At 37.2% G+C, this 23,950-nt stretch overlaps 2 protein-coding genes across 2 annotated transcripts in view; both read left to right on the top strand.

The window, feature by feature from the left end:
* Positions 1-5,026, top strand: part of DNAJB14 (DnaJ heat shock protein family (Hsp40) member B14) — a 45,953-nt gene extending 40,927 nt beyond the window's left edge. The window contains exons 9-10 of the transcript XR_010840965.1: positions 127-199; positions 2,637-5,026. The gene's annotated coding sequence lies outside the window, so the exon portion shown is untranslated. The remainder of the gene's footprint in view (positions 1-126; positions 200-2,636) is intronic.
* Positions 5,027-7,800: 2,774 nt separating this feature from the next.
* On the top strand, positions 7,801-23,840 carry LAMTOR3 (late endosomal/lysosomal adaptor, MAPK and MTOR activator 3). Its single transcript, XM_059066918.2, has 7 exons — positions 7,801-7,946; positions 8,265-8,310; positions 10,872-10,906; positions 18,375-18,433; positions 19,957-20,090; positions 21,227-21,290; positions 22,993-23,840. The coding sequence occupies exons 2-7, from the start codon at positions 8,302-8,304 to the stop codon at positions 23,064-23,066; spliced, it is 375 nt and encodes a 124-aa protein (XP_058922901.1). The 5' UTR covers positions 7,801-7,946; positions 8,265-8,301; the 3' UTR covers positions 23,067-23,840.
* Positions 23,841-23,950: the final 110 nt, after the last annotated feature.

Here is a 23,950-nt window from a genome sequence, read left to right as displayed (position 1 = left end):
TTTTTTTTAAATCATTTTTTTTTTAAATCAAAGTGTATGATTTACAGTGTCAGCTATCTTGAGATGTAAGATTTTCACATTTGCTGCTCTTCTAACAAAAATTCCATTTTGCCATCTTATTTTTAGCTACCTGAGCTTTCCAATTTAATTTGATAACTTGTCCTCTTCATTTTAATCATTGCCTGAAAGCCCTCAATCTGTGAGTATCAATTTACTAGCTTTTCTAACTGGTATTTTAGAAGTTTGGCAGCAATTATATTTATTAGTGCTTTGCATTTTTATCCCTTTTTAAACACATACACAAACATCATTGTCTTTGCGAAGATTTGGGGGAAAGTAAATAGTACCTTTTCTCCTCCTCTTTTAATTCCTTTGTTTCCAAATAGGTGCTAGTCATTTGTAAGTTTTGGAATTTATTGTGATCAAATGTGAGAATTTAATTCTCAACAATGAGAAATAATAAGTGAAAATAATTTGTTTTGGGAACAGACTGCATGCTTAAATAAGTATTTGTTTCATAATCATTACCTTCTTATATATGATAATTACAAAGATTTGGTAGAGAAGAGTAAGCCCTTAAGGTATATATATGCCAGTGCATTAAACCACTTTGCTTTTATGTCAGCTCAGGTGTTACTGGGACAGGAAGACGGAATTCCAGCCCTTTGCTTTAATTGCACTTTCATGCTTAAGTGTTCTTCCTGTTAAATCTTTAGTTATGCTAGTATGTAAAATTGTTACTGAGCGAAATGGTTAACCTCTTGATTTCCCTTCGTTGATTTAAATATTTTTAAATGCAGCTGTTATTTAACAGATGTGACATGTTAGTATCACTTAATAATGCATTCTAATGTATTTCATTTAAAAAATCTGCCACCTGTGTTAAGGCAGTGAAATATTTCTAGATGTTGGCCTGAGGACCAAATTAGCCATCTTTTTAGTTAAGTAAGAATTATGTCAAAAGACCAAATGATTCAAAAGGAGAATTTGTGCACTTACTTAGCTTTCCCACATGAAGCTTGTGTTCAGTGTTACTGTTATCTGTCTTCATACTGAGTGAACCAACTGAAAAGGCATTCATAATCTTTTTTCTTAACTGAACAGAAAACCTTCTGAAAATGAACAATAAATCTTAATTTTAATCTGTACTAGATAGCTGAAAAACCTTGTCTCTTGGCCATATTGGACTACTGCCTAAAGTCCATAAAATTCCCTATAAACCCATGAAAAAGAAAAGAGTAGTCTCACAATAACTTCAAAGTTTTTTTAATTCTAATTTTTAAGTTCAAAGAAGAAGTGGGTAGAATGAGGATCTTCAATAATTCTTGCACATTCCTTTAATAATCTGGCAGGCAATACAGTCCTCGAATTCAGGCTTCCTCTTTGTTTTATTACTATTAAATAGACAGTTTCATATAAATGGAGACATTTTCCCTCAAAACACTAGTTCAAAACATATTCCTTATATTAAGGATTATGTAACCACATTTTTTGTAAATTCCTGTGTGTAACTTTCCTGTTGATATGTGATTCCTTTTCATTTATTTAATTTTATTATCTGCTGGTTTTGGGGCCAATAGATTTGTGAATATTCTGTGGATGTGTCCTTGTATACGTGTGTGTGTGTGTGTGTGTGTGTGTGTATATGTATGTATGTATATATATACACGTATATATATATATACATATTTTTTTCCAGTTAATACCTCAAATATGTGATTGTTTAATATATACCACATTATATTTGCACAGAGCAGGGCTTCCATTAGCAGTGGATTTTCTTCTTTCTAACTTTGAAAATCAGTCCACAGAATTTCATTGGTGTGGATTCTTTCTGTTGATCTTTTCCATATTTTAACAGAGATTCCTATTATAAGGCCCATACTTCAAATATAATTGTGTCTTTCTATAGCAATCTGGAAGTATATAGGGGTAAGAAGTGTTTCTTGGAATGTTTCAGTAAGTTACCATAAAAAACTGGAATTAACTCGTTGCCAAGCTGTCTGGTAACTGCATAACAGATAACATCTGGCATGAATGTGAATGTCTCATTCACTTCAGCCCAGGAGTTGGGACATTCTAACCTGATATTCTACTTTGCCATTTAAGAGCACCACTAAAATAATAGAGATTTTTCGATGACATCAGAGTATTTTAAGCATCAATTTAAAAATGAACTGCTTTGGACTGTATATGGATGGGTGACTATATCAATGAGAAGAAAGAAACTCACACATAAATATTTTTGTAATTTATTTGTATTAAGAAATGCTTCTTACCTTTTTTGTTTTTTTAATTTTGGGGTTGCTGCATAAGACTTTCTTTCCATACGAAGTTTAGATCATGTTTTTTAAAAGCTGCAGGTAATTTTCAAGGTGTGATGGAATTTTAATGGAAGCCTTGTATAAGTTAAATGAAGTGAAATTGGTAAAGGAGATCTTACTTTATTTGTCTATAGTGCATTCAAGATTATACAATTAGATTTCAAAATGAAATGTCTGATTTGTAAAATATTTAATGTTATATCAGACTTATATAAAATAAAATTTTCTGTGTGAGAACTCTGTTAAAGAAAATGCATTTGATTTTTAATGAATGTTCTGCTGAATGATTTATGATGAATTTTTGTCTTTCAGTCTCTGCAGTTTATCTCAATATATGAATAAAAAGAAGGTCTGTTCTCACTGTAAAGGATTTGTTTTTATCATGTTTTATATTCTTAATAATGGCCTTTCCTTCATTCATTCAACCATTCAACAAATGTATGAATGTTTGCTATAACTCAGGCATTAATATGGGAATTAATCACTGAACAAGGCAAAAATCGTTATGAAGTTTACATCTAGCAAGGGAAATAAATGTCAAGTAAATAACTAATTATAATTATGATGAATGCTACAAAGAAAATTACAAGGTACAACAAAAGCATATATCTAGAAGATTTAACCTACTCTGGGAGGATTAGGTAAGGTTTCTCTGAGGAACTGAGCTTAAGCTGAAACCCAAAAGATGAGATAAGTAGGAATGAGGTGAATGCTAGATAAATATTTCAGGCAGAGTGTGCTAAGTTGATAAAGTCATAGAAACTTTACAGAAGTGAAAACAAACTTGTATGATTATGACATAGGAAGCCAGGCTACCTTAGAGAATTAAAATAAGGGCCAGATCCCATGAGGCTATATATAAACCATGATGATTTATGTTCAAAGAAAAACTTTGAGATTTTTAGTGAAGGAGTTAACATGATGAGACTTGAGTTTTTAAAATAACATTTTAGTTGTTGTGCAAAGAAGACTGGAGGGCAAAAGTGAATGTAGGAAATGATGGGGAGTATTGTCAAAGGAGAGATGATCGTGGCTTGGACCAGAGGAGGAATATAGATAGTGATTGAGATACAGTCAGGATGTAGAATCAAGAGAATTATTTGATTGATTGGATTTGGGATAAATGGAGGCATCAATTAAAAACTTTCCAAAAATTTGGCTATGAAAAGAAGTAGAGAAAAGGGGTGGTAGCTGGAAGATGTGGTTTCTAAGAAGGCTTTTGTTTTTTCAATTATTATTTATTACATGAAACCTTACTACTTATCACATGAGAGACCTTACTAATTCTTTTTATTCTGGTGGAAAGGGGCAAGGAGAAAGTGACAGAATAGAGAAAAAGAAGGATAATACCATTAAGTACCTGATATTGTAGAGAGGATGTTGGAGCCACTGCAAAGATGTAATAATTACTTTAGCTAAGAGACACCACCAGCATTCTTTCAGAAAGGAATATATGGGTTATGGCTTGTATTTTCTTAATGAGATAAGCAGTTTATGGAAAATTAGGGGGTGGAGAGGATGATAAGCAGACACTTCAAGAAGAATGAAGACAAGTTGAAGGAATCATTTTCACTGAGTCATCTGACTAGTGAAAAGTAAGATTTCTGTGGGTCCCACATTGGTGACAGAATTTACAATCTGTTAAATTTTGTGTATTTTTTCCAACTTAATCCAGCAGCCTTGGCATAGACATGTAGAATACAACTCATTTAACTCTTCCAAATTTGAGGTTCTGTCAGGAAGGAAAGATGGTAGGGGCATTTAAGATGTTGACAAGTGAGTGGTTTCACTGACTATTAGATGTAAGCCAGAGATCGAGGGAATTAGTGATTTCTGGGGTGACCGCCTAAGTCCAGGGTGTGGTGACCATGGGTGATAGTATAGAAGAGAAAGTTATTGTATAGACCTTATAATTGTATTTTCAATGGTCCAAATCCCAAACCAGAGCCAAAATCAAAATTTGTAAGACATTTCCCAGCTTGGCCAGTGTAAGTGATAAAATTTTCTTTCTTTTTTTTTTTTTTTCCGGTACGCGGGCCTCTCACTGTTGTGGCCTCTCCCGTTGCGGAGCATAGGCTCCGGACGGACGCACAGGCTCAGCGGCCATGGCTCACGGGCCCAGCCGCTCCGCAGCATGTGGGATCTTCCCGGACCGGGGCACGAACCCGTGTCCCCTGCATCGGCAGGCGGACTCTCAACCACTGTGCCACCAGGGAAGCCCAAAATTTTCATTTTTGTATGTTGGAGAATCAGCAAGACTCTCCTCCCCATACCAGTTTGAATACCAATAGAATTTTCACACAGGCAGCAGAGCCAGCCTAAATCCAGATGATTGATTGTTGAATTTTTGATAGGAAACCAGAATCTAAAAAAAAACAAAAAATTGAGAGCTCTGCTGTATACAGCATCTAAGAGAAATTTAAGCTAAAGAGAAGCAGAAACAAAGGCTCTGATATAATAAACTCAGAACTTTAACCATGTGTATGTTTGTTGACTATATAATGTACTAGTATGCTGTGTACATAGTAGAACAAAACAACAAAATTGTATAATGAGATAAAAATTTTGTGTGCATATGCATGTATGTGTATACTGTCTGTTTCTTTCTGAACCTCAGAGATCATCTGTTAAATCCCACTTTGGAGAACTGGCACATGGTGCTGATAATCTTTTAGGTCAGTAAATATTTCCCTTAGTCCTGTACCAACAGCAGTGTTATTGATGGGTAAATACAAACAGATCAATCTGAGTACATAAGGAACTCTCCTATTGACATGCCATAATTTGGAAACCACCACACTTGGAAATTAAAAATCTTACTAGATTTTTCAATTTGTAGACATCGTGGTATTTGGAGATCTTGGAAAGCTGTGCTCTCCCTTTTTGCCACTCAAGAGGAAGAAAAAAATCAGCAATATTTTCCAGGTCAACTACCATATAATAATGTCATTAAAATGGATAATGGTGTTAAAATGAAAAATAGTGCTTCCAGAAATTAGAAGTTCTTGCTAGAGTTCATATTTTTATTTGCCTCCAAACTTGGGGGCAAATGGTGGGGAGGTACGAGGGAAATAAGAAGTTTTAGTTTTAGTCAGGGCCAGGACTAATGGTTTCTTGTAATCACTTTAATTCTACAAATGTTGAAATGAGTACCTACAGGATGCAAGAAACAGAGGCATTGTAGGAAAATGGAAAAAAATCTAAACCGTGACCCTTCTTTCTAGACCTTATGTTCTCACTGGGTAAACAAACTAAAACTATGACACATAATTATGCACAAATAAATATCAATCATTCTTGGTAGTATATAGGAGCATTCAAAAGAATGTGATGGATGAGGTGTTATAAGGAAACAAGATTTAAATAACTAAGGCAGAAAATGAAGGGGTTTAGAACATGCCGCCCTGAAATATGCTACTTTAGCATACTGATTATTTTGATCTGAAGACACTAGGAAACAGCAAACGCAGGAAGGGCTCTCGGACCTCCTACTTTCTACTTAAAGGCTTGTCATAAAACTTCCCATGAGAAAGGTGCCCTCCCTCTACCAGGAAGAGAAGAACATCTTATCACCAGAGATGGAACTGACACTGAAATGGACCTGTGCAAACAAACCTACTAAAATAACCCTTATCTTCCATTAGTTTATCCCACACGTTTAATAGTCACTGTTGTACAACCTACTGCCCCTAGCCCAAGCCCCCTTGTCTGTCTCATCCCCACAATTTATTGTTCTTTGTGTAAAAAGGTACATAAACTTTGGGCCTAACAGCTTTGGGTCTTCATTTTCCTTCTGAAGACTCCCATGTACATGTAAAAATATTCAATGAATTTGTATGATTTTCCTCCTGTTAATCTGTCTGTTAATTTCATTGTTAGACCCAGCCACAAAATCAAAGAAGGTAGAAGGAAGTTTTGCCTCTCCTACGAGAGAAATAAGCATTTCAGATTCAGGAAACCTCCACAACTAGCATGGGAAAATAAGAGTCACTTGGGTGGAAGGGTGAAGTAATCAATTCGGCTGGGAATATAGGATTCACAATAGAGCGCATTTAGAAGTAACATAAAATGACATGTTAGTGCCAGATTAAAGACTACATCAACTATTGTCTGCAATGGTATATCACTAAAGATTTTTTGATCAGCAATAATGTACGTTATTTTAGAAAGGTTTAACTGGCCATTGTTAACTGGCTATTGATACAGTCTTGCTGAATGGAATAACGGTTTGAATGAAGAACTGAAAAAATCTAGATGTAAAAATAACATTGTTAAGGAAGAAAAGAACATGAGGAAGGAAAGAGCAAACATGATACCTGATGGAATCTTGGAACCAACATGGACACAGATCAGGAAACAGGTTTACTGGAGTTTTTAGAGCCTTTGCGTTAGAACTGACAGACATGTGTAGAAATAGTCAACATCCAACAAGCAGCTGAAATGTGAACCTAGAACTCAGATGAAAAGTGCAGATTTAGGACTCATTCTCAGGACACTGTGGAAAGGGAAAAACAGCAGAGGAATCAAAGACAAGCTTTAAATGCCTTCATTTAAGAGGAGGCTAGAGTGGGTGAGGAGCTAAAATAAGTGCAGTGTCCTAGAAGCTAAGAAATGAAAGGAAGGAAAAGGAAGTGATCTTCAATGACGTCAGTTGCTATGGAACCATCAAGTTCACTTGTAATGACACGGAGATCATTTGTAACAGCCGGGAGCTTTGTCCTCCTAAGGATAACTAGGAAATAAAGTATTTTTCACCACGTCTTGGGCTATGGTTCCTTTTGCACTTCTACTTTGGGGGATTGGAGTTGACAATCAGTCGAAAACAAGTTCCATAGACCTCATTTTCCTACCACCTACTGTAGGTTTTCCTTAAATGCGCACACAAGCAATGCACCAAACAAAAAGTAATGTAGGCAGTCCTTAAAGGTATAGCCTTCTAACTCAAGAGCCAATGAAAGAAAGTTGTTCAATGTCTGCATATGTAGAGGCTTGAGGTACACACATAACTCAGATCTCCAGAAAGCTCATGGATCCTCGATTCAATCTAGACAGGGCCTTGAGTCACAGTACGTGGGTAGCACCCATGGGAAAGCCAAAAGAGACTAGTAAATTGGGGTCAGAAACATATGGACCTGGGACTTCTAATCACGGGCAATCTGGTGTTTGCTGTTCAGCGTGTAACACCACCCATTCAAATTTCTCCATCTACAAGAAGAGGTTTTAAGATAACGGGCCCTAAAAAAACGAATGAGATTTTTCCACCCTCTCCAAACTAAAACGTCTTCTTGCTTGCGTTTTCCGGGGGTCTTCACGGCTCGGCGATCTCTTAGGAATCTCGATCCGACAGCAGAGGTCGCGACGTCCGGATCTCTGTGCAGACGCAGGAAGCAGCCCCCGGGATGGGGGTCAGGGGTCGAGCTGGGCGCGTCGCGCGGCTGCGCGCTCCCTTTTGCCGAAGCACCTCCCCGGAAATCTTGCGTCACCGGGGTCGGAGGTCTGGGAAGTGCTTCCTGGAGCACGGAGGCGGTTACAAATCACGTGACAGCGGCTTTCAGAGGAACCTGTGTCAGAAACCGTCCTCTGAAGTGACAGCTCAGGGAACCGGGCAGCCCAGAAACCCAGGTAACTGAAGCCAGTTTGCCCGGTGTTAGGCTTGGGCCCGCAGGTAGCGCGGGCGGTGAGACGGAAGAGAGGACGCCCCTTTCGCCTCCCCTTTAGGCCTGAGTTTTGGGGGTTAGAGGCTGGAGTGGGCTGAGGTCAGGCATCTCGGTTACCCGTCTGGGTATGTGGAAACTCCGAGTGCCTTCAGCCTCTCTGGCACGAGCCCTGGAGCCGCGGATCCTTGTCTGACCCTGAGGAAAGCTGACCCCGCGTATTGGGTTGGAGGTGGGGTGGGCGAGGAAGTGGTGAGAGGAGAGTCACCAGGAGTTTCTTTTTCAGGCGTGGAGACTGATCCTGCGAGAGGAAGGGGTTCATCATGGCGGATGTGAGTTAACACAAGAGGAAGGAGAGAGTGGGCGGGGAGAGGTAGCGCTTCCCAAGTACAAATTTGTTTCGTTTTAGCGCTTCCCTCCACTTCATTATTTTCTCTAGGATCCGAAGTGAGAGATTAATTTGAGTAGTTTGCGGGGTCCCGAGTTTCTGCCTGGAATGGGCGTGGAGGACTTTTAAGGTGCCTGAGGTTGAGAAGATTTTATTTTTCCCACACCCCAGTCCTGCAGGCATGAGAGAAGCTCTGCATATCTGCCATTTCGATTTCTAAATGATGGTTTGTTGCTCTGAATCTTTTTCCAGTAAGTGTTATGTCTCTCTGAGCTCATTGTAGCAATTGCAGATGATTTATAACCAACACCTCTTTAGCATAGCAATACAACCAAAATTCTAAATTTAGAGAACTTCACTCCTAGAAACAGCAGGTAATTAATACTATTAACGTATGTGTTTGTTTATAGTTTACATACTGTTATTTTGCTGACGTACATGCTAAACATTCTTTGGAACATTGAATATACACTCATTTAATTCTTACAGTAACTTTTATGATGTAGGCACTATTATTATTATCCCTGTGTTATAGATGAGGGTGCTAAGGCACAGAAAGATCAAGTGACTTCCTCAGGTTACACAACTAGGAAGTTGTGGAGTCAAGATAGCAACCCAGGCCGACTGGCTCCAGAGCCCGTGCTCTTAACCAGTACACTACATGGTCATTCAACATCAATATGAATCGGATTTTTCTGTTTAGGTTGCAAGATTGTGTTTTTCAACAGTTAGCAACTTTTTATGCCTTTATCACTCCATTTTTGGGTGTCTTCCGTTATATTTTTGAGGCCTTATTCTCCAGGCATAATCAAATCACTAAATTCTTTTCAGCATCTCCCTTGAAAAGATTGCTGTAGTAAGGGCTGTGAGAGAAACAAAGATGACTAAGGTATGATTTCTTTCCGTAAGGGTTTCTAAAGTTAAAAAAAAAAAGTATAGTAAGCAAGTGGTCATAGATGTGCATACATTTTGTGTAAAAATTCAAAGGAGAGAGGGATTGCCTCGGTTTCTCTTTATCAGGAAAGCTGGTTTGGAGTATTTGGTGGTTGAGATTAGCTCTAAATGATGAGTAGCAATTTTTTTTAAAGGTCAAGAAGGTTTTACTAGTAGAACGAATAGCAAAAGCAAAGGCAGAGATAGGAAAGGAAAAGATGTATGTGGAGGAGCTGTGAGTTCAGCTGCGGCTGAGGAAATGTCTGAGGGTGTGGTAGGAAGCAGGACTGTAAAATTAGTTGTAGACCATATTGTAGAGAGCCTCAAATGCCTACAGAATTTGTACATAATTTGGTAAACAGTGGAGAGCCATTCAAACATTGATTCTTGATCTCGGCTGCACAGGGAATCATCTGGGGAGCACCTCCAAACCAGGCATCAGAGTTATTTTTATGCTCTCCAGGTGTTTTCCATAGCCAGGGTTGAGAATCACTGCAGCTATAGATCTAGAGAAGGAGAATAATGTGATTATTGGCATTGTGTGGAAATGTGTGGGGTAGAAATGGTAGACCGTCATACCAATTGGGAGGCTAGTTGTAAGTCACAAACAGTAAACTGAACCTAAACTGTAACATCATTTGGTTAGGAGAGAAGAACATCAGTTTAAACGCATTTGGCTTCACAAGTGATTTTTAAAGTGACACACGTGAGTTTGGGGTTAAATATTACTTTATGTTTCAAAGCTGAGTAAGTAACAGGGATTGGTAGTGCCATTAGTGGAAACAAGAAGAGATTGGGGAAGTCTGGATTTCGGATGAAAAGCGATGACTTGAGCTTTGTGATAGCGTGTGCAAAGGTAAGCTGGTGGTGATAACATGAAATAAAGTGAACGTCCAGGTTTGGAAAATAGTAGGGATTAAAGGGCCAAAACAGCAGGTGTCTGAGTTACCTATGAAGAGCTCATAATTGATGCGCGGATTGTCAGTGAAACTCCCCAGATGAGAGAGTGTAATGAGACAATGTAGTCTTCTGTTTTCTTTAGTCGTAATTATGTTCCATGCTAAACACTTGACACACACTGTGGTTTGTCTTTAGTCAGAGAAGCTCGTCAACTTAGCCAAGACTGTTAAAGTGATGTTAGAAAGTCTGTGTATATGGAAAGATGTTCATAATATATTCTCAAGTGAACACAAAGTTAGCAACAAGAAGATGTGCAATAGTATGAAAAGTATGATCCAATATTACTGCTAATATGTATTTGTGTTTCCACTTCTGGATATGCTAATCACTTTACATGCATCGTATCAATAAACTTCAATAACAGTCTTATGATGTAGGTTCTATAATTATCCCTACTCAACAAATAATGAAACTGAGGCTTAGAGAAAAAGGTTAGTTAACTTGTTGGAAATCACACAACTAGTTAAAGCATCAATATGAGAAAGAGAAAGAACACAAGCAAGAATGGTTATGAACGAATACTTCAGTTACCTGAGATGTGGATGGGACAGTGTCTAGAGAACCAGTACAAGGCATTATTATTATAATACGATTTTTAATATTCTCTTTCAGGACCTCAAACGATTCCTGTACAAAAAATTACCAAGGTAACAAATTACTAATTTGTTAGTAAATAAATTCTGCTTAACATGTTAATTTTATGTAGTATTTTGTTTCTGTTTATCTTAGACTAATATATGTGTATTATGCTATTATTTAGCACTTTGAAATACCTAACATAACCTTATGTAGCACAAGTGATGTGCTTTGAGTTTGCAGATAAACAACATGAGCCCTGTCTGAGGTTAAACAGCTAGTGAATGCCAGAGAGCTAGAACCCAGATTTCTTGCCACTTTAGAGTTCTTTCATAGCGATTTACTGGATTATACTTTGAAGTAGTTGGAGTAATTTCAAGGGGAAAAAAACCTAAGAATTTGCCTTTATTTTTAACATTGCTTGTAAGACCTAATTGCTGAGTCTACATAACCGGAAAATGCTAGACTTAGCAGCTCATACTTGGAAAAATCACAAGGCTTTCTTCTACCTGCCCACAGTCCATTTGATGCACCACTTTGTAAATTAGGCTCTTGTGTTGAGGACAGTGACTTCCTTTTAGGTGTTTTACTGATTCAAAGGACTTTGTCACTTTAGTTGAATTAAAATTCACATTTAGTTTAATGTAAAATGATACCTTAGAGTTAAGGGCATGAAAGAGAGGAATATATTGAAACTTTCATTTTCACATTCCAGAAGAATTGAATAACCTTTGAATTAGTATGGCAGAATATGTAGTGTTTTTTTTTTTTATTTCTTATTCTCCGAATCTGTTTGATGTTAAAAAGGTTTTAGATGTCAATTTACCTAGGTGGGGGAAAAAAAACCAAAAACGCTTGTTTGGATTTTTGCCTAAATTGGTTTGTGTGGTTTGCCTAGGCTTGAGCCTTTACTCTGATTACAGAGCAGTTGAAATTAGTATTATCTTCTAGTTTTGATTTATCGATATTCTTCTCTACTCAGGAAGAAATCACTACTGAAGTGTTATTTGTTACCATTGACTTTATGTTAATATGATACTTAGATTCATTTTTACTGCCTCCCTCCTAGTACTGGCAGCTGTAAAGATGAGCTGCCGATTCACCCTAATCAGCAGTACCAGTAGCCTCAGCTTTGCATAGTCGGGCAGGGCCATAAAAATGACCACACACGCTGAAACTGCCCAAAGTAATTTTAATAATCAATGGGAAAAGTTACTTTTGTTTTGTGACCTTTAAAAAATGTTGCCAACACATTAAAACTTCTCTTATTGTTGGTTATATTTAGGGAAATGGAAACAAGTGCTAAAACTAATATTTGTTTAATACACTATAATTTAAAACATTAGAAACATTGAGAATTAAGGTGTTTATTTCTTTGAAAAAAAGTATCAAAAGTAGTTTGAACAGTGTTTGTCCACTTCTTTAAATATATTGTACCTTCAGATATTTGAAAGGTATATCCTTTCAAATATCTTTTCTGTACCTGGCAAATTGGCATATTTCTTTCTAACTTTGGATTAGCTTCCAAAAGTTTGTTCTTGTACTTTCTTTTTTTAAAAATAAATGTATTTATTTTATTTTATTCATTTTTGGCTGCGTTGGGTCTTCATTGCTGCACGCAGGCTTTCTCTAGTTGTGGCGAGCAGGGGCTACTCTTTGTTGCAGCGCGCGGGCATCTCATTGCAGTGGCTTCTCTTGTTGCAGAGCACGGGCTCTAGGCACATGGGCTTCAGTCGTTGTGGCACATGGGCTCAGTAGTTGTGGCTCGCAGACTCTAGAGCTCAGGCTCAGTAGTTTTGGCGCACAGGCTTTGCTGCTCTGCGGCATGTGGGATCTTCTGGGACCAGGGCTCGAACCCGTGTCCCCAGTATTGGCAGGCGGATTCTTAAGCACTGCGCCACCAGGGAAGTCCCTGTCCTTTGTACTTTCAATGATGTGAAATATCTCTGAGAGTTCCTTTAAAGTGAGGTTCTTGCCAGTGTCACTTCCTCTGGGACATCTTTATCCTGTTCATCACAACCACTTTTCTTAGTTTACATCAGTACGTTTACTTTCACCAAGTTGTTCTGGCTGCACATCTGGTGCACAGCGGCAAGCGCCAGCATTCCTCAGCCACCTGTTCCTTCTAGAACTGTTTGCTCTCTATTCCAGCATTACCACTTTTCATTTCTTTGCTGCATTTCTTCTTTATTGGCTGTTCCCTATTTCAGTTAAACTTTTTTTTTTTTGGTCACATAGTTTGTCACTGGAAGACGACAAAGTAACAAAACTACATGCTTTGCTATCTGTTCAAAAACTGCATAACAGATGCTCAGTGAACAATCACCAACACGCTCGGAAAGAAGTGGTGTGACTGCTTACTGAACACACTTTGCATCTGTTATTTACAAAGTTATTTACATCGTGATTTGTGAACTGAAGAGTTAGCTAAGCTTGTTCTTTATGCAGTTGTTCAGCTAATATACCACGCTAACTGAGACTACCCAAGCTTCTGGGGAAGAGTGGTATTAGTTAACTAAATTGTGGTAACTAAAATGTGTCCATATTGGAACCATACAAAACAAGCTTTCTGTGCTTACCTGTATTTACCTTATTGGAGGCTTAGTATATTAAAATGATGATAAAATTGGCCCGGGGAGAGGGAGGGATATCACACTGGCGACAAAATATAGGAACAGAAGCATAGTTGATATATGTGAAAAGGATGTTTGTAAAAACATAATGAAAATCTTTCCACAGTGGAAGGAAAGGGTTTAGTACTGTGTGTTTTTTTCCCATAATGACTGGGGCAACTTTGGTTCATTTTCGTGATCATTTCTTGAAAGTGGGCTTATTGCACCCAAGAGCTAAAAGAATGAATAAGTAATAACATGTAAAGAAAAGTCATGGAATATACACTTTGATTTGTTGCTAGATGTATGTAAAGTTAAGGAGTTCGGACACAGGTAGCCTGGCTCCAGAGCTGTGGGTCCATGCTTTTTCTTTCTTTTTTTTTGAAAGAATAATTTTTTTTTTCAAATTGAAGTGTAGTTGATGTACAATATTATATAAGTTACAGGTGTACGATATAGTGATTCACACTTTTTAAAGGTTATACTCCATTTATAGATATTAAAGAATATTGGCTCTGCTCCCTGTGTTGTACAGTGTATCCTTGTAGCTTATTTTATACATAATAGTTTGTACCTCTTAATCCCCTACCCCCATCTTGTGGGTTCATGCTTTTAATTCTTACCGTTATGACTTTCAACAACCAAGTCAGAGATACATTTGAGGGCCTTCCCTGGTGGCGAAGTGGTTGAGAGTCCGCCTGCCGATGCAGGGGACACGGGTTCGTGCCCCGGTCCGGGAGGGTCCCACATGCTGCGGAGCGGCTGGGCCCGTGAGCCATGGCCGCTGAGCCTGCGTGTCCGGAGCCTGTGCTCCGCAACGGGAGAGGCCACAGCAGTGAGAGGCCCGCCTACCACACACACACAAAAGAGATACATGTGAATGGAATGTGCTTTTGTTTATTTGAATTCTCTGTTAAATATAGTTCTTGGATTTGTATTTTCAAATCTAATTGTGACTCAAAACAGTCTCAGGCTCTAATATTCACAGCTTCTTGTGTTAAAACCAAATGTTTCATCATTATATGAATAGAACTAAGTGTGATATCTTTGATTACTAATGTAACATTTGCTTTTTTAGGATAAAAATATTTGTTTCATTTAGCTTAAGGTTTAGATTTCTCCAGGATATTTCATAAAATTCAATTTATCCCCTCCAAAAGTGTAGCATACTATTAATACATTATAGTTATTTTCAATTATGAGTAAGATGTATTCATGTTTTTCTTGGTTCACTGTGTATAGAATTGGAAACACATTTTATACTTGTGACCTGATTTCTTTCTTTTTTTTTTTTTTTGTGGTACGCGGGCCTCTCACTGTTGTGGCCTCTCCCGTTGCGGAGCACAGGCTCCGGACGCGCAGGCTCAGCGGCCATGGCTCACGGGCCCAGCCGCTCCGCGGCATGTGGGATCCTCCCGGACCGGGGCACGAACCCGTGTCCCCTGCATCAGCAGGCGGACTCTCAACCACTGCGCCACCAGGGAAGCCCTTTCTACTTGAATTTTAATCACGCTTCTCTGACTTGAAAATTTTTGACAGTGAGATTTTTAGAAAGTTTAATTTCAGTATCTGCACATTAAGTTAATATTAATATTCCCCATTCCTAAGTTAAAGTATTAAGGTTAACACCATAAGGAGAGGGTAATTCAGGGATATAGTAGGGACAGTAAACATATTTCTGAGGAGACCACCACGGTAAAGTGCATCTCGAAATAAAGTGAGTCACACAATTTTTTTGGTTTCCCATTGCATATAAAAGTTATGTTTACACTTATACTGTAGTCTGTTAAGTGTGTAATAACATTATATCTGAAAAAACAATGTACATGCCTTAGGTAAGAAACACTTTCTTGAAAAAATACTTTTTTGCTAAAGAATGCTAACCATCATCTGGGCCTTTAGTGAGTTGTAATATTTCCGCTTGTGGCGGGTCTTGCCTCAGTGCCGGTGCTGCTGACTGATCGGGGTGCTGGGTGCTGAAGGTTGGGGCGCCGCGGCAGTTTCTTAAAATAAGGCCACAGTGAAGTTTGCCATGGCGATTCACTCTTTCTTTCACAATTTCTTTGAAGTATGCAAGGCTGTTTGATAGCATTTTACCTACAGAAGAACTTTCAAAATTGGACTCAATCGTCTCATACCCTGCTGCTGCTTTATCAACTAAGTTTTTTGTAATATTTAAATCCTTTGTTGTCATTTCAACAGTCTTTACAGAATCTTCACCAGGAATAGATTCCATCTCAAGAAACCACTTTCTTTGTTCATCCGTAAAGAGCAACTGCTCATTCATTAAAGTTTTATCCTGAGGTGGCAGCAATTCAGTCACATCTTCAGGCTCCACTTCTAATCCTAGTTTTCTTGCTGTTTCACATATCTGAGTTACCTCCTCCACTGAAGGAGGAGGTAACTTAAACCCCTCAAAGTCATCCATGAGGGTTGGAGTCTACTTCTTCCAGACTCCTGTAAATGTGGTTATTTTGACCTCTTCCCATGAATCATGCATGTTCTTAATGGCGTCTAATGTGGGGACTCCTTTCCTGAAGGTTTTCAATTTACTTTGCCCAGATCCATCAGAGGAATCACTGTCCATGGCAGCTGTAGCCTTATGAAATGTATTTCTTAAATAAAAAGGCTCAGAAGTCCAAAGTCCTCCTTGATCCGTGGGCTGTAGAATGGATGTTGTGTTAGCAGGCATGCAAACAACCTTAATGTCACTGTACGTCTCCATCGGAGCTCTTGGGTCACCAGATGCCTTGTCAATGAGCAGTCATATTTTGAAAGGGATCTTTTTTTCTGAGCAGTAGGTTTCAACAGTGGGCTTAACATATTCAGTAAAGCATGTTGTAAATAGATGTGCTGTCATCCAGGCTTTGTTGTTCCATTTATAGAGTACAGACAGAGTAGATGTAGCATTGATTCTTCAGCATCCTAGGATTTTCAGAATGGTAAGTGAGCATTTTGCTTCACCTTACGGTCACCAGGTGTATTAGGCCCTAACGAGAGAGTCAGCCTGTCCTGTGAAGTTCTGAAGCCAGGCATTGACTTCTCTCTAGCTATGAAGGTCCTAGATGGTATCTTCTTCCGATAGAAGGCTGTTGCATCTATATTGAAAATCTGCTGTTTAGTGTAGCCATCTTCATTAGTTATCTTAGCTAGGTCTTCTGGATAACTTGCTGCAGCTTCTGTATCAGCACTTGCCTTGTGCTTTGATGTTACGGGGATAGCTTCTTTACTTAAACCAGCCTCCTAGCTTCAAACTTTTCTTCTTCAGCTTCCTCGCCTCTCTTAGCCTTCATAGAATTGAAGAGAGTTAGGGTTAGGGTCTTACTCTGGATTAGGTTTTGGCTTAAGGGAATGTTGTGGCTGGTTTGATCATCTATCCATCCAGACCACTAACACATTCTCCATATCAGTAATAAGGCTGTTTTGCTTTCTTACCATTCGTGTATTCACTGGAGTAACACTTTTGATTCCCTTCAAGAACTTTTCCTTTGTGTTCACAACTTGGGTGTTGTGAAGAGGTGCAAGAGGCCTAGCTTTTGGCCTGTTTCAGCTTTCGACATGCCTTCCTCACTAAGCTTAATAATTTCTAGATTTTGACTTAAATGAGAGATTTGTGACTCTTCCTTTCACTAGAACACTTAGAGGCTATTGTAGGGTTACCAACTGGCCTAATTTCGATATTGTTATGTCACAGGGACTAGGGACAGAGGTGGGGAGACTGCCAGTCAGGGGAGCAGTCACAACACACAACATCCATCAGTTAAGTTCACCATCTTGTATGGACACGGAGTGTGGCACCCCAAAATAATTACAATAGTAACATCAAAGATCGCTTATCACAGATCACCATAGCAAATATGGTCCTAATGAAAAAGTTTGAGATACTGTGGGAATTATCAAAATGTGACGCAGAAGCACCAAGTGAGCACATGCTGTTGGGAAAATGGTGCCCATAGACCTGCCCGGGGCAGGGTTATCGAAGCTCAGGAAAGTGCAGCCCAGTAAAATGAGGTGCGCCTGTAGCCACAGGGCTGTAGGCTTTGTGCTATAGTTCAGGGGCTGTAGGTCCTTTGGAAATGATGAAAGTTTGAGGATGTTTCCTTATGATTTTTAACATTTTTGCGCTCTAGGGATTCTCACTAATAATTTAATATTTAAACTGCATGGATAAATTCGGTCATTCTCAGTGTGCACAGATGACAACATTGATGTTAATTAATATTTTTGAATGTTAATTATGTACCAACCACCCTCTGCTTTACATACATTATTTTATTAAATTCCACAGTAGCCAAATAAGTACAATTATCCCCACTTTCAGATTAACTGAGACTTAGAGAGAGGTTTTGTAACTGACGCAAGGTAGCTTAAACAGTAAGCACCAGACTCGGAACTGGAAACCAGGTCTTTCTAACTTCACAGCTGTAGACTTAACCATTCTGCTTACTTCTTGGGTGGGCGTGGCTGAAAGGATTGCTGTATGACCTCCATTCTTTCTGTCCTCTTCCCTCAGCTTACAACGGTCTTTCTGCCCCTCTTTTGTTAGTACCGTAGCATCTCAGCTGAGACGCCACTTCCTCAGGGAAGCCTTCCCTGACCCACCTGTCTGAATCAACCCCCCTTTTGTAGCCTCACGTATCCCCACATATCTCTTAATGGCACTTCCCAAGTTGTAATTTTATATTTGCATGAGGTGATCTGAACGATAGCTGCTCTCCTTTTAGATTATAAGTTGTGTGAAGGCAACTGTGTCTGTTTTTGCTTGTTATGGTGGAAGAGTTTTGGCAAACATGTTATAGGAGCTTATATCAATAATTGAGTTCCCATGGTTTTTCAGAAATATACATGAAAATTACCATTATGACTTTGAAGGTACATATTTTGAGAAAATGTTTTGTAATATTTTAACTTTTTGTTTTCTTTCTAGTGTTGAGGGTCTCCATGCTATTGTTGTGTCAGATAGAGATGGCGTGCCTGTCATTAAAGGTAAAATGGAGCAATAACATGCCAGTGTCATGTTTGCTTTTGAAGAAAAATGTATTTATGTCTGAGTAATATAGAAGGCAAGCGTAAAATAACCCATTTCAGTACATTCAGGAGATGGTCTTAGTTTGGGAGGAAATGTTTGTTTGCTTTTGTGTGTTGAAGGCTGGGTTGAAATCTTAAGTAACTTATTATATATCAAATGTATCACGATATCATCCAGAGTTTAAGCATGGATTTATCACAAGCCTCGTTTCCCATTAAAGACATTTTATGTAAATGATTAGTAAATCTAAGTGCTGAGAGTGGGCATATATGCAGCTAGATATATTATACACACAGACTCCCCCAATATATGTTTTTTATCAGTATTGCTAGTAGTTTTAGGATAAACATCCATACATTAGAATTAACATAAATTTATTGTTTTGTTTACTCTTTCTTGTTCTGCTTCCTTACTGGAAATAAGATTTTGAAAAACTTTTAACTTCACAATTACTTTAGTTAACCAGAATCTAACAATAATTTTTGCCTAAAGAAGAACTGGTTAACCTAAGGAAAAGAAAAAAATTTCTTTTTGCCTGAGTTTTACCTTTTTTTTTAAGTATATATGTCACAGAAAGATTAATGTTCTGCATATTTTGTTTACAATTTATTTTCCACCTGGGGTTATCATATATGTCAGATAATTTCAGACTTTAGAATTGAAAGAAAGTTTAGACATTAGCTAATTTCGTTCTTTCATCTTATAAGTGAAAATGGTCAAGCACAAAGAATACATTGTCAGTCCAAAGTTGCACATGAGTCGGTGACGAGATAGGCAAAGAACCCATCATCTCCTGATGTGCGATCCAGTGTGCTTTCTAACCCAGCATAGAACATAGGTAGCCATGGGCAAGTCACTTACCTTTTCTCAGTTCTGTAATGAGGGCTTTGAAGAAAGTAATCTCAGAGATTTTCCAGTTCTCATGTTCTTTCTGAGGGTCGCTGTGTTTAAAGCCTTAAGCTCAGCACTTACTGGTACAACTAACTCCACTTAGACCTTTTAATGAGTGAAAGAAACTTAAAACACATGGCCAGTTGTAGAATTATTATCATCTACAAAAGATACTTCTGTGGGTTTTATAAGAGCAAAGGTTTTTGAAGCTTTTTTTTTCTTTTTTTACTATTCTAGCTTTGCTCTCAGTTAACCAGAACATTCAGTTTATTAATTGTACTGATAATCATAATCTGTGTTTTAAGTTAGATATTAAGAAAATGGAAACAATTAGCATTCATTTGAAAATTTTAAAAAATTGTGAGAACCAGCATTTCTTCCCTTCGTTATGATCCCTCATAACTTCTGGCTGAGTGGTTTTTCCTACCTAAATTGATGAGACCCAGTTAGTAATATGATCTTCAGTATTGTGAAACATAACCGCTGTGCTCATTTTTGTACAGGTTTATGTTAAAAAAAAAAAGTGCTCTAGATCTTTCCCCTACCATATTTCCTGCATAATTTTTACTTAAATCATTTATATTTCCAGTGGCCAATGATAATGCTCCGGAGCATGCTTTGAGACCTGGTTTCTTGTCTACTTTTGCCCTTGCAACAGACCAAGGGAGCAAACTTGGACTTTCAAAAAATAAAAGTATCATCTGTTACTATAACACCTACCAGGTAAGTTCATAATTATCAAATGGTTTGCTGATGATTTCAACTATTATTATGTCTTCTGTACAAAATAGTTTGTTTTATAATTCTAAATCTTAGTTTCGAAGGGGATGGAATTTTAAAATCTTAACCTTCAAATTGGTTATGTTAAACTGTAGTAATTTTTTTCATATTGCAGGAATTAATTAATATAGAAAATTAGATTAAAAGATTTAGTAGTAAAGTATATGTTACCCTAAAAAGGGTACGTCAGGTCACTATTACCTCCAGTAGATGGTGCCCTTAGCTTATTTAACAACTGATTTCTCAAATGACACACTCTTTTAATTGTTGTGGTGACAGATACAGAATTTTCCTTGAAAGTCAAATGATAAGTTATTTAAATTTGTTATTGCTACTAATTCCTTCATTTGGTTTGAAATATATAAAATAAGTGAGGTTATTATTTGTGGGAAAGAAATTAGTTGCTATATATCTCTTGACCTCCAGCTGAATTTTCTTCTTTAGACTAACTTAATCACTTCTACTTTAGAACAATGTTTCCCAGAGTATGTCATGTACTACTGATGCTACATAAATGACATTTTTTATTTTAAAAGTTATATATTTTAAGTCTATTAGGCAAGAGATAACCAGCCCATCTGACCTTTAATTTAGCCAATAAAGGTTAGGTTGAAGCTAAATTTTTTAGAAAGATAGTTGATTCAAAGTTAATTTAAATTTAAATTAATTTAAATGATAATGGTTCAGAGGAGGCAGAAGATCATTAAGCTATAACCACTTGAATGACTGAGAAATACTGCCTTGACCTATTTGCTTATCAGATATTTATTGAGCCCCTATTTTGTAATTGACACTCTGCAGGGCTTTAGAAGATAAAAAAAGATGCAGAAGACACAGCCCCACCTTAAAAACTTTCCAGGCTAAGTGGTATTAATGTCTCTAAGAGATAATCAGTAAGCCTGTTTTATGGAAATACTTATTTTCAGCTGTTGCCTGTTTTCATGATGTAAAACCATGATGTTAGGCTAGTATCTTACACATTGACCATTTACAGCTTTTTGGAAGATTAAGATATTTCATCTGAATTACACTACCTTTTCACTATGTAACATATTATTTAGATCTTGTTCTCTTTTTAGGTGGTTCAATTCAATCGTTTACCTTTGGTGGTGAGTTTCATAGCCAGCAGCAATGCTAATACAGGTGTGTTTTAATACAGCTTTTAATTCTTTATAATACCATATCTGAGCAGGCTAATATGATAGGAATAGCAGATTTAGAGTAAGAAAACCTAAAATTCATGGCCCAGTCTACCGTCTGTTCCTTGATCTGTGGAAGTGTAACTTCTCTGAACTGTGTTTTTCATATCTGTGTAATGGAGCTATAATATCTGCTTTCTCGATCTTGTGCGGTTATTTTTTAGTTCAAATGAGACAGTGTATAGGTAAGTGATCGTTTAAGATAGAAAGGAAAATTAAATGTTATCTTCACCTCTTGAATGCTATATCTTGCTCCCGTTACAACAGTTTAAGAAAACAAAGAAGAGTAGAGAAGATAACCAAACAGAACACATAAGAACGATCAAGGATGAGTTCAGTTCCATATAGACCAATCTATAAAATCTTGAACAATAGTGGGCAAGATGAATGTGATTGAGAATTTAAGGAGTGTGTCTAGGATGAATATACTCATTCTTCTTTAGGTGGAAGAACTTGAGGACAAACTGGGAAGCTGTACTTTCTAAAGAGGATAGTAAGATCTCATTATATCCAGTAGCCTTCACTGTCTATTTTCATGTAAAATAATGACAGTATTCAGTTGAATTGTCACTTTTTTCCTCTTTTGGTTAAAGTGGAATTTCTTCAAGGTCTGTCTCCTTCAGATTTCACCACTGTTAGAACTGTTACACATTCCTTTTCTGTTTTTTTTTTTTTCTTTCCAAGCTCTTTGAGCCCGCTTTGTTTCCAGCTATGTCCCTGAAGCCTGTATTTAGATTCCTCATCTTTAAAATGAGGCGTTTAGATTTGATGATCTATTGGGTCTCTTCCATTTCTAAATGTTTTGAAGCTATAAAATATCATATGTGAAAACACTTTATAAATTGTATAGGATAGTAGTGGTGTCGATATTTTAAGTATATTAAACCTCAGTTCTGATAAGTCAGTTTTGTGATAAAATTATCAATTGTTATAAATTATGATAATATGCAGAACTGTATTTTAGTATACTTAGCACATTTCCTTGAGAACACCAGATGCTTTTAATGCTCTGTGAGACAGAGAAAGATCTTTATTTTAGCATAAAACAAGCAGTATTTAAGATATATATAGCCTTCTACTCCGGTAAACTAAGGAGAAGCTAATTTCTAGACCAATTTGTTTCTTTCAGTGTATGTTTTATACTCCTACCAAGCATCTTTAAAATTATTGTTTTCATTTGAAATACCATTTATATCTTAGCTTTATTGAATTTATATAATAAATATTTGATTATTCCTTTGCTATCTACCTATCTTGATAAAGTTCATTAAAATTGGCTCAGGAAAAAAGTGTACCTTTTTTTTAGTAAAAATCATGTGTATTATTCCTGAATCGGTGCAGATTTTGAAATAATAAGGTATAAATTAAAGTTTTCCTTTCAAAACTAACAAAATTATAGCACATATATAATTCATTTTACATCTTCTAATACATATAAATACTTTCATTTATTTATGTTAATAGATGATACAAATAAACTTCATAATGAATATGGGTTTTTGATTACCTTATTTAGAATTACAATATTTTGTTTTAATTATGTTTTAGTAATGGAGAATGAATTATGTCTCATTTACTTTTTTAGTATTATACATGTTGATAAACATTTTTCTAATGTTCAAATTTTCTTAATCTCTTTGTTTTAGGACTAATTGTCAGCCTAGAAAAGGAACTTGCTCCATTATTTGAAGAATTGAGACAAGTTGTGGAAGTTTCTTAATCTGGCGGTGGTTTCTATGTATACCTTACCTTCATTATATCAGACAGTATCAATCCAGCAATCTTTAGACCACAACAACACTTGTATCCATGTACTCAAGAAAGGGCCCCTTTGTCCACCTTACACTAGAGAAAGAGCCTGTAGATAGAATTTACAGACGGATTGATTGTTATCTTTTCCTGTGTGGGGCCTTTTCTTATTTGTGAGATCTGGGGATTCCACAGAAACGGTTCAGTCTGTCACAGCTCCTGTGGAGTTAGTCCAGTCACCAAATATGCAGGAGATTCTATTCGGTGGCTCAGAATCAAAATGACACTTTGATCCGCTGGAGCCATGAAGTGCTCCCTGTTGCACGACATGCCAGGCCTGCAGATTGAAGCAGACTCTTCTTATTGTGAATAGTGAGGACATATTTTTCTTCATATTATTTTATTTGCATTGAGAGGAAGATAAAGTGGCTCAGTAAAAGTAATAAAATGAGTACAATCACTAACTTTCCTTTGTACATATTATTCTGCAGTATAGGTTACTAACTGATTTGATTCTTCTCAGAGGGTGCTGCTCTTTAATGGAAATGAAATGATAGCTAATCGTTTTTTCTTCCACTCTGCTTTCTGTAACCAATCAGTGTTTTTTAATGTTTGCGTATTCTTTATAAAGTTCAGATGTGATTCATTATTGAATTGTTTCCAGTATTGGTATGTATGTTAAACATGGTAGTATAGCCCTTTTTTTTCATACATGAGTATAAATAAAATAGTATTTTTTAAAGTACAGTTTGAGCACTATGTAGGTTTTTTTCCCCCAGACTGTTTTCAAACGTTTAAAGACTATAATTAACTTAATTCACTCTTTAAACCACACGAATAAGTGACTGCTTCACG

Source organism: Kogia breviceps, chromosome 6 (genome assembly GCF_026419965.1).
Source record: "Kogia breviceps isolate mKogBre1 chromosome 6, mKogBre1 haplotype 1, whole genome shotgun sequence".
Lineage (NCBI taxonomy): Eukaryota > Metazoa > Chordata > Mammalia > Artiodactyla > Physeteridae > Kogia > Kogia breviceps.
Note: the sequence above shows the minus strand (reverse complement) of the source record. Positions and strands in the feature narration are given on the sequence as shown.

Excerpts from the sequence above, each read along its gene's own strand:
- LAMTOR3 (XM_059066918.2), top strand. Across the intron at positions 18,434-19,956 it reads TGGCGTGCCTGTCATTAAAG|TGGCCAATGATAATGCTCCG; the intron begins GTAAAATGGAGC and ends TTATATTTCCAG. Across the intron at positions 20,091-21,226 it reads GTTACTATAACACCTACCAG|GTGGTTCAATTCAATCGTTT; the intron begins GTAAGTTCATAA and ends TTCTCTTTTTAG.